Here is an 11634-nt window from a genome sequence, read left to right on the forward strand (position 1 = left end):
CAAAAAGTTGAAATAGTGTTGTGATCATTCGTAGCAGATGAGACATGTTCCATACCACTGACCTGTTTAGGAAACGGTAGTAGAAACACAAGATGATGTTTTCCTTCCCCCGAGTTGCATGTGCTAAAGGTACGCTCTGAGCCCTACCTTTCTACCTTCCCCCACGCAACTCTGGACCACGAAATTGATGTCGTAAATTGTAAGTAAGTAAGTAATAGTTATTTGTAAAGCGCTTTTCTAGAGCAGGGTCACAAAGTGCTTTAACAATCCAACACAATACTAAAAAATAGGTTTTAAAAGGTCAAGACAACATAGACAAACACAAGATTTCCAGAAGGATTTCTCTCCTCTGGTCCTGAAGTTCAGGAACCATCAGTAGATTCTGATCCACAGACCTCAGAGCCCGAGCTGGGGTGTAAGTCTGGATCAGATCACCGATGGAAGGTCTGACCATGAATAGATCTGAAAGTAAGAACCAGAATTTTAAAATGATCCTGAAAGAAGAAGAAGAGATTCAGTGAAGAGTTTAAAGGATCGGAGAAATGTGAGTTCTTCTACTAGAGCGACTCAGTAGACGATTAAGTGCTGAAAAGTGCTCCATGTTCTATGTTCCACACGGCCAAATTTACAGACCCCGGTAAGGATAGTTTGATATTTGCTTCGGAACAAGCTGAGTCTTTGTCGACGACATTTTTGACGTTAAATCACTGATCATGAACAGCCTCTTCAGCTAAAGTTCGTCTGTTCATCTGATAGGATCGTCTGACATGAAAGGGATGTTAGAATGATGATGAACAAAGAAAATAAACAAGTAGAGGGGAAAGTATATATTTTTTAATATTGAGTCTTTACTTCTTTTTATGTTTTCTATCACCTTTTGGCAGAAAGTGTCATAATCATTTTTAAAATTTAAATATTAACATCAATGCTTTATCTTCTCAATCGTCTGTCAATCATCGGATTCAAGTAGTTCCAAAGTTTCCTGGCAGTCATTGTCTTCCATTCCGAACAGGAAGAGGTGACTTCTCCATGTGTCTGAGAAAATCACCATATATCTTGAAGGAAAAAATGCTAATAACGACTCTGATGTTGGGATCTGATGGGATTCAAGGCATTTCTATGAAGCTGGTGACGTCCTCTGCAGAGAAGGGATCGGGTTCCACACGAACAGGCGGCAGCTGCTGCTCCGACTCTCTCGACCTCTCCGAGCATCTCCTCGAGTGTCCTGTGAATACAAAACTGTTTTTACACAATATCATTTCATTATTCTACTGCTCATTTGGTCCAACTGAGCCCCAGAGGCTGAATATCTTCGTCAGTTGTTGCTAAAAATCAAACAATGAGTGAAAACTGTTGCTGAAGCTAAATGTGGACAAAACTGAAACTTTGGTTATTGATGATGATAAGGTTCCAGTGTTGAGTCAGTACTTGGGTGAATTAGGTCAGTCAGTCAAACTGAGCCTAAGAAACCTGGGTGTTGTATTTGATAAAGACATGTCTCTTGTTCAACACTGCAGAAAACTGACCAGAAACTGTTTCAACTGAGAAAAATCTCTAAATCTAGGGAAATTATGTCCCAACATGATGTGTTTGTGTCGTTTACACTATTGTAACAGTTTATTTTGGTGTCTAAACAAGAAGGATGTGTCTCGCATGCAGTTGATTCAGAACTCTGCAGCCAGAATTCTGAGCCGCTCTAGTAGAAGAACTCACATTTCTCCGATCCTTCAAACTCTTCACTGGCTGCCAGTTTCTTTCAGGATCAACTTTAAAATTCTGGTTCTTACTTTCAGATCTATTCATGGTCAGACCTTCCATCAGTGATCTAATCCAGACTTACACCCCAGCTCGGGCTCTGAGGTCTGTGGATCAGAATCTACTGATGGTTCCTGAACTTCAGGACCAGAGGAGAGAAATCCTTCCAGACTGTTGCTCCTAAGCTTTAGAACCATCTCTGTGACACATTTGAACACATTTTTATTTGGGCTTCTTAACTTTCTTGTTGTTGCTGTGTTTGTCGTGTGTGTCTTGATCTTTTAAAGTATATATTTTAACTGTGTTTTGTTTTTGATTGTTCAAGCGCTTTGTGACCCTGGTCTAGAAAGATCTTTACAAATAACCTTGACTTAACTAACTATTAGTATGATTTAATAGACATGAAAGAACACGACACAGACCGACATAATTCCACGCCTTAACGCTGTTGTTACAATAAACCATAGAAACGACTTGGGTTGATATTTTTTTCAGAGAAGAAGAAACACTTCTGGTCATGTGACCTAGGTAAACATAAATTAATGTGTTTAATGGAAGATTTTGGACGCAAACAGGTATTGGGTTTGTTTGTGTGTGGTTGAATATTTTTTAATGAAAAATAATGCTACCTTCTTACTTGAACTTGTCATGAATTTAGCGTCTCATTTCGTTGTCATTTCCCCAAATATCCTGAAAGTATTTTAAAACATAATCATGACTGTTATTCACAGTCTCCTCACGCCACTATAAAAATATATATAAGGTAAGGTAAAAGGTAAGGTAAAACTTTATTGATCCCTCAGGAGGTCTCCTTCGGGAAATTGTTTATATATATATATATATATATATATATATTCCATAATTTAAGACTTAAGAACTCGTTAATTTTCTAAGCAACATTCCTCGCACCATTTAATCACTAATTCTCTTTCAAACGTTCAAGATATATCCTACGTTTCCCTACTGAGAAGATTGTTATGATTCAGAAGAAAACACATTTAAAAATACAAAATCTCTCTCTATATACAGTGGTATTTGGGCACCGCTGTACATTTTCATGATTTTCCTTCATAAATCATTGGTTGTTTGGATAAAAAAATCCAGTTAAATATATCTGATAGGAGACAAACACAGTGATATTTGAGAATATCAATATCTCAATATCAGCAGATTCTGGAGAACAATGTCCAGGAATCAGTAACAAAGTTGAAGTTGTGCCGGGGCTGGATCTTTCAACAAGACAATGATCCGAAACACTGCTCAAAATCTACTAAGGCGTTCATGCAGAGGAACAAGTATAACGTTCTGTAAAGAAGATCCAAAACACCTTCCACCAGAATCCAGACCCTCATTGGAAGCTATAGGAAGCGTTTAGAGGCTGTTATTTCTGAAGAAGATACACTAAATATTGAGTCATTTTTCCTTTCTGATGCCTAAATTTATACACATGCCTAATTTTGTTTAAATAATTCTTTCACACTTTCTGTAAATCATATAAACTTTATTTTACTTCTCAAATATCACTGTGTTTGTCTCCTATAAGATATATTTAACTGGAATTTTTATCCAAACAACCAATGATTTATAAAGGAAAATCATGAAAATGTACAGGGGTGAGCAAACTTTTTCATACCACTGTATATAGATATACATCTCAATCTCTCTATAGGTCTACGTCTTCCTGTTGCTCTGTCTTTGCTGTGTCCACTAACTGGTGAGTCCCATCCTGGTTTGTACCTGGAAGGTGAAGGTCCTCAGAATTTAGTTGCTGTTATTATGTTATAATGTAGAAGTGGCATAAGTGAAAAGCTTGCCACTGTTTTATTTTTAGGTCTTGGGGTGTGGATGTGTTTGAGGGTCCAGTGGAACGTACCGGTCTGGCTCCCGGTGATGTGGTGCCAGTAGGCGGAGCGAGGCAGGATGTCCGTGGCGGTGCACGGGTAGAAGTTGGGCTCAGACCGTTTGGACAGCAACTGAAGAAACAATTCAGGTTTTATTTGAATTATTTCCCACTCTGTCGTAACCAATACAGATTTCTGCTCAAAGGACACAGAAGACACTTGGTCAAAGAAAAACATCTTAAGGTTTGTTACCCTGATGTTCCTCTCCATCTCCATGAGCGCCCTCTTGTGGTGCTCGGCGATGGCCAGAGTACAAGAGTGGACCCGCTGGTAGATTTGTTCTCCTTGTCTCGTCTGGAAAGTGTAGAGTCCTTCTCCACTGTCACATTTGCTGCACACCACAGAACATCATCGATTGACGGACGCCAGAATATTTCCCTGATGCAGATTTTATTTAATAGATAAAATATTTGAAAATACAGTCAAACATATACACACTGGTTTTAATTCAAGTAGTCCTGAATCTTGAACGTTTCATAAAGACCACGCCCTCCTCCAGACCCTCGAGAGCTGCCAAGTTCTACTGAACTCTACCGAAATATTTTACGAAAATACATAATAGGTTTTGCAAAAACATGGATAAAAAAAAGCCGTAAATTCCTCCATTTTTTACTGTTGACACAACGGAAGTAGATCAGTGTCATTAGAATATTGAATTAAACATTTTAAATAATTTAATTTTGAAAAGTTGAATTTATTTGTATTGAATAATTGAATTTAAAAACTGGAATATTTCCTAAATGATATATTTTTTTACGTATCGTTTCATATTTTCATTCCAATAATTAAAAACAAAACAAATCTTTAATGCAATTTTTTTTAGCCTTTTTGATTTAATATAATTGATACTCAATTTAGGTATTTTCGTAACAAAGTGTCAACTTTGCGTCATCACTAGTTATTTTAGTACAAATATTAAGGTACACACAACTACCCAGAGCTGCTGGAAAACATGCGCAATTAACCTTTTACCATCGACAGGATCTCGTTTGTGTCACTTCCTGCCAGAATGATTGACTTTGCTCTGGATAGATGACGTCATCATTGTTCTTCAGGACATCTTTCTAATACTAGCACTTCCTCTGCTTCTCCAGGATACATCTAACTAAGAACATGCACTCACGTGCACACGTGCACACGTGCACACGCCTCACCTGCCCGCCTCGAAGGTGAAACACGTGGCGTCGCGTCCGTATCGACGCAGGGAACTGAGGGGCCAAGTGACCAGTTTGGTGCTGGGCTTGTGCACGTCCCACAGGTAGATGTTCTCCTGAGTGATCTGCATCATGCACTCGCCGTAGATGTCCAGGTTGGAGTAGGGACTCATGAAGACGCTGAAGCGCTCTGGACGAGGACGGAACATTATCGTACAATTAAGGAGCATCTGGTGAATTCATTGATTCAGCAACAGAAACAAGATGATTCCATGAGTTCCTTTGTTAGACGACATGATGTTTTTGTCACCAGTGTTGTGTTAAGAATCTAAAAACATGGTCATGCTCTCCATCTGTGGCATCCATCCATCCATCCATCCATCCATCCATCCATCCATCCATCCATCCATCCATCCATCCATCCATCCATCATTAAAGTTCCATCCATCCATCTATTTAATCATCCATCCATCCATCCATCCATCCATCCATCCATCCATCCATCCATCCATCCATCCATCCATACATCCATCCATCCATCCATCCATCCATCCATCCATCCATCCATCCATCCATCCATCCATCCATCCATCCATCCATCCATCCATCCATCCATTTAATCATCCATCCATCCATCCATCCATCCATCCATCCATCCATCCATCCATCCATCCATCCATCCATCCATCCATCCATCCATCCATCCATCCATCCATCCATCCATCCATCCATTCATCATTAAAGTTCCATCCATCCATCTATTTAATCATCCATCCATCCATCCATCCATCCATCCATCCATCCATCCATCCATCCATCCATCCATCCATCCATCCATCCATCCATCCATCCATCCATCCATCCATCCATCCATCCATCCATCCATCCATCCATCCATCCATCCATCCATCCATTCATCATTAAAGTTCCATCCATCCATCTATTTAATCATCCATCCATTCATCCACTCATCCATCCATCCATCATCCATCCATCCATCCATCCATCCATCCATCCATCCATCCATCCATCCATCCATCCATCCATCCATCCATCCATCCATCCATCCATCCATCCATCCATCCATCCATCCATCCATTCATCATTAAAGTTCCATCCATCCATCTATTTAATCATCCATCCATTCATCCACTCATCCATCCATCCATCCATCCATCCATCCATCCATCCATCCATCCATCCATCCATCCATCCATCCATCCATCCATCCATCCATCCATCCATCCATCCATCCATCATTAAAGTTCCATCCATCCATCTATTTAATCATCCATCCATTCATCCATCCATCCATCCATCCATCCATCCATCCATCCATCCATCCATCCATCCATCCATCCATCCATCCATCCATCCATCCATCCATCCATCCATCCATCCATCCATCCATCCATTCATCATTAAAGTTCCATCCATCCATCTATTTAATCATCCATCCATCCATCCATCCATCCATCCATCCATCCATCCATCCATCCATCCATCCATCCATCCATCCATCCATCCATCCATCCATCCATCCATCCATCCATCCATCCATCCATCCATCCATCCATCCATCCATCCATTCATCATTAAAGTTCCATCCATCCATCTATTTAATCATCCATCCATTCATCCACTCATCCATCCATCCATCATCCATCCATCCATCCATCCATCCATCCATCCATCCATCCATCCATCCATCCATCCATCCATCCATCCATCCATCCATCCATCCATCCATCCATCCATCCATCTATTTAATTGCTGGCAAATAACTTGAATTAATGCTAAATTCAATGTGTTTTTATTAGTAAAACACAAACATACATCCCAGAGTTATTAAAACACAGTATTGACCCAGTTAGTCTTGTCCCTCCCTTCCGAGGCGGTTAGTTAACACAACGTACCTCAATGAGTTATTTTGAATCAAAACCACTAGAGAAATGTGACATTTAATAACAAGGTGTGTAATCCAGTACGAGCACGTGTGCGTCACCTGTGTGTTCACAGTGAACCCCAGCAGCGAGCAGGTCCGGCTCCCCCAGACTGATGTCGCTGACTCGAGTTCCTGTACACTCTTTGTGTAACGTCTTGAACCAGTCTTCTGCTTCCAGCTCTGAAGGGATGGACGGTAACATTCACAGGTCAACACAAGCTACACACGAAGCTGTTACACACAAGAGTTTCTGTACGGTTCTTACATAAACACCAGGATACATGATCGAATTATTAAATTTAGCTACTAAGTTATACTGAATACAATGGTAAAGGGAATATTATATGTACACCAGTCAAGAGTTTTGTCCTGTCTTGGGACATGGTGGTCCAAACCAGAGGTGGGTTAACTTGGTCCTAAAAGAGGGTGCAGGTTTTTGTTCCAAACAATCCAGAGGAAACTTTTTGACCAATCAGGGGTCTAAGGATTGTAATCATTTGTCTGGTGTTGCTTGTTTCAGCTGAAACTTCATTGGTTAAACTGTACATGCTCGCTCGGTTGGAACAAAACCCTGCAGCCACTGCGGCCCTTTGAGGACCGGTTTGCCCACCCCCTGGTCTGGACCATCTTCTAATCTAGAGCATTCCTGATCTTGTCAAGGAAGTGCCCGTGGACCAGCTGTCCTCGGTGACCTTTGAGAGTTTCACAAATTCAGAGCTCAAGTCAGAAGCCCATTGTCTCACAGCAAGAGCCGACCTTGAAACAACCCAACCATGACTGGAGCTCCCTTTGGAGGACCAGAACTAGCTGGACTACTATTCATAGACATAAACACAACAGTGACATTGCCTACTGGAGGTCCAGCTTTCAGCTCCTGCGAGGACAGTTGAATAGTAGGATTGAAGTGTTTATGAAGCAGCAACCAACGTACCAGACTGCTGACCTTGACACAGTGAGCTCTTGCTGACATTAGAACAAATTCTAGCTTGGTATTGTGACATCATTGCTTATGACCTTGTATAGCAAATATACTGATCCTAATTATGTCCTACATTTTTTTTAACCCTACAGGTTTCAACGTCGGATTAAAGTCGAAAATCTTATGACAGAGAGAATGAAGGTAAACACGAGGACACTCACTCACTCACTCACGATTGTGTGTGATTGTGTTGTCGAGTGTGTCCATTACCAGAATCACAGGTGAAGGTGCGCGACGTGTCATCTGTGCACAAGACGGCCACGGCTTGTCTCTTGCAGTCTCTTTGTAACCGAATGACATTCTTGACATTGCCGATCTCGATCACCTGGGCGACATGTGGGAAGAAAAGCAAACGGAATAAGTGAATCCTGCATGAACAGCTGAGAACACAGAAACAAGTGTATTGTCATTGGTATCTCTACACACACAAGAGGGCTCAACAATTGCAAGAGGGATCATAAAGGTCAGGTGTTGAGATCTGGCATCAGAGTCAGCGGCAGAGTCCTTGGTGGTCCGATTCCTGGACTGTCTCTTGGGACATGGAATGTCATCTATTTAGTTGTGCCGTTGTGAGGCTGGGAATTGCCAACTAGATGTAGTTAGAGCTCTATAGTCCCTCGACTGGAGCCTGTGTAAGGGATAACCCTCGTAGATGAAAGACTCTTGTCTACAGTATCATCATGTTTATATATATATTTTTATCTGATCAGCAATCATATGTCCTTGACCATCAGGTGAAGGGAGAAGTCGAACTGTCATCTGATCACCATGGTGAGTCGGAAGAGGCAGCCAATGTTTGATGCTACCGTACCTTAGACAAGTGTCTCGGTTTCTGTTTGACTTCAAGTATTTGGGGGTCTTGCTCATGAGGGACAGATGGGGAATAGTTCAGAACAAGGACACTGAACCCACCTTAGGACAGGTTTGGTTGTACGATGTCTTTTCGTCCGGGTATTTCTCCAGTCGATGAGGTCCTTTGCTGGAGGATTTCTTGAAAACCAGCCAGCAACGACGATAGATCTGGCAGAGGAGGCAGAACACACTAGGAAACTCGATTGGCGTCTTTAGATGTCAACAGCTCAGCAGAATCAGTAACTAAAATTAACTCAATTATCATATCTTCTATCAGCAAAAAACTAACTTAGAAATGGAAAAATAACGCCACAATTATTTACTTGTTTACAAGTGAGAATACAGATCTTACATGTCTTTTACATGTTGAGGCACCAAGGGTTGAGGCTGCTGTAATATCTCCATCACAGTTTCTATGTTTATTAAGGTCACAGGAGGTTTATTCTTTAGAGTAGAGTCCAGTTCCTGGCACAGAGACGTCTCACACATGAAGCAGACGAACAGTACCAGCATTGAATTATAATAATGTTGCATGTGGTTAAATAAATTTGATAAACTTACTTTAATTTAACATGTTTTCATCATCTCCTCACTCATGCTATGGTTTATTTTGATGCCAATAGAGTGTCTTACAAGTATTAGTTTTTTTAGAAATGGCTAAAACATGAAATTCCTATTTTCAAAACCCATATTATTTGTGGCTAAACTCAATTTTTCTCAAGAGACATCCCCTTGTAGCTACATGTGAACACAACTTCACCACTACTGTCCTCTTTTACACACAACATGTCTGCCGCCCACTTAAAAGAAAGTCCAAGTAACTATTTCTCTGCATGAAGGCGAAAGGTTTTTGACAATTTCGGCCACCAGAGCCTAAGATGTGGATTAGGTCCTCAGGGCAGAGCCCACAAAACAAGGTGCTACAGCTGTGCAGTTATACAGTAATACATATCTTTGTTGTTTCAGTTTTTTGTTTACATTTTTTTTTCCAAGTGAATACAAGACAGTCTCTACCTCTGCCCAGTATGACAAATCATTCGTGCCCCTGCTGCTTCCCAATACCTTTGTTGTTACCTATAGGTGTTATCTGGACCTTTAAAGTATATATTTTATTGAATATTGTTTTGATTGTTTAAGCGCTTTGTGACCCTGGTCTGGAAAAGCGCTATACAAATATTACTTACTTACGCAACAGTAGAAATGACTTCATTAGCCATTAGATCATTTGATCACCTCGAGAACACGTTTTATTTAAAGCCAAACTTTCTTTAGATTAGTTTAGATAGGATTAGATCGACTTTATTAATCCCTCTGGAGGTATCCTTCATGAAATTGGGTTTCAGTTCACAGCAGAGATCGTAAAAAAAAGAACAAGAAAAAAGCGCAAAACAAAGTACAACTATAAAGAACAGAGGTCAAAAGGAAATAACGCAAAGAAAAAGGATACAAAGAATACAATGGAATACAATACATCATACGTTTATTCCTCTCCTGCTCCAAACTCGAGTCCCTGAGTCTATTAGTGTTGCATCATGGGAGGAGCATTCGTGCTTCTCTGTTCACTGATGACAATGTTGAGAGGATGATGTCATCATCCATGATGGACAATAGTTTGTCCAGTGATCTCCTCTCTTGTCACCAGTGAGTCCAGCTTCAACCACAGAGCTCCTGATCAACCTGTTGACACTCCACCTTGACCCACCCCAACACACCACAGCATAGAACACTGACCACCACAGACTGGTAGAACATGCAGAGGAGTTTCCTGCAGATGTTCAATGATCCTCCTCAGAAAGTACAGTCTACTCTGAACTTTCTTATATACATGGTCTTTGTTGCAGGACCAGTTTACTGTCCAGACACACCTCGAGGTACTTATAGTTGTGAACTATCTCCACCTCGTCACCTCTGATGGACACTGGACGTCCCGGAGTCCAAGACCAGCTCCTTGGTCTTTGAGGTGTTCGGCTGCAAGTGGTTCCTCTCACTCCAGTCCAAAAAAATCCCTTTGTCTTGATCCAGAGCCAGCTGCTGCTCCGTTCAACTAACTCCTCGCACTACCATCCCTAAAGGATCTTGGTTGAGGCTGGACAACTATTCTAAAACCAAACCTGAACCGGAAGCACACAAGCCAAATTTTCAGTCTTTCATATCCTTCACCAACTGATAGTTCAGTTAGTTCCCCAATGAATGGCGGATTCTGAGAGGTTTACCAAAAGACAAGGTAGAGCCTGAGGTTATAAGTGACGATCTTAGGTGGGAAGAGAAGACTCTGGTCTAAATCAAACTGCATTTTCCCGATCACTCTCTATGGCGGTTGCTTCCTCTTTTGCACATGGCCTTGGAGTTGTCCTGCTGTCCATCTTCTTCATATTTTCCCTGTAAGCCTTTGATACGACCCCTTTTTTTTCCCAACTTATCCAGTGGCCCGGTTTGGACTTCGAGTCTGTCTTTGCACATCTGTCTGCCTTCTCTTGTTGCCCCACCATGAGCTTCCCGGTCCAAACCCACCTCTTCTATGCTGCACCTGTTCTAGAATAATGTCTGTTATTTTTGTCATACGGCCTCAAATTGGATCCATTTCTCCAGTAAAGTGTTTCTACTGGTATTTCCAGTTCAGTTGTAAATACAAATAGTACTTCAGTGCCGAACGAGCCGCTTGACCCTTCCTGGTACTGCCCACAGAGTTGGGAACATGATCGATGGAAACCCATAAATGAAATGCATCAACGGCAGGGACGTCAACAGAAGGAAAACAGGAACCATCTCACACTCAACATCGCTCCGAGATCCGACTCACCCCCAACTTGCGGCTGCGCATGCGGACGTATCCCTGCTTGACGACGTCGTTGTAGTTCGTGGCCATTTTCGGATGAGTCGGAACCACTGGCCGTTGCTGGAGAGACCATTTAGATCGGACTGCCGCCGAAGATCCTCGCAGTGAGTCCAAGGCTGTCCTACTTCTTCCTCGGATGAGCCGTGTATCGTCAACCTCCCAGCACTCTGCACTGGTGTGGTGGGAAGCACAACATTATCATTTATTATTCA

General features: G+C 41.6%; 1 protein-coding gene across 1 annotated transcript; it reads right to left on the reverse strand.

Annotated features, from left to right (window-relative positions):
* Positions 1-1106: 1106 nt before the first annotated feature.
* Positions 1107-11452, reverse strand: LOC148085189 (docking protein 4-like). Its single transcript, XM_087781637.1, has 8 exons — positions 11387-11452; positions 8647-8754; positions 7945-8059; positions 6816-6935; positions 4811-5000; positions 3849-3987; positions 3629-3728; positions 1107-1225 (listed from the first exon to the last, which is right to left on the reverse strand). The coding sequence occupies exons 1-8, from the start codon at positions 11450-11452 to the stop codon at positions 1107-1109; spliced, it is 957 nt and encodes a 318-aa protein (XP_087637763.1).
* Positions 11453-11634: the final 182 nt, after the last annotated feature.

This window comes from Callionymus lyra, chromosome 2, assembly GCF_982586985.1.
Source record: "Callionymus lyra chromosome 2, fCalLyr1.hap1.1, whole genome shotgun sequence".
NCBI lineage: Eukaryota > Metazoa > Chordata > Actinopteri > Syngnathiformes > Callionymidae > Callionymus > Callionymus lyra.

Coding starts and splice junctions, on each gene's coding strand:
- LOC148085189 (XM_087781637.1), bottom strand. CDS start 11,452: ATGGCCACGAACTACAACGACGTCGTCAAGCAGGGATACGTCCGCATG. Junction 6,936..7,944: donor CACCTTCACCTGTGATTCTG/GTAATGGACACA, acceptor CCATCCCTTCAG/AGCTGGAAGCAGAAGACTGG. Junction 1,226..3,628: donor CATCACCGGGAGCCAGACCG/GTACGTTCCACT, acceptor TTGTATTCACAG/GACACTCGAGGAGATGCTCG.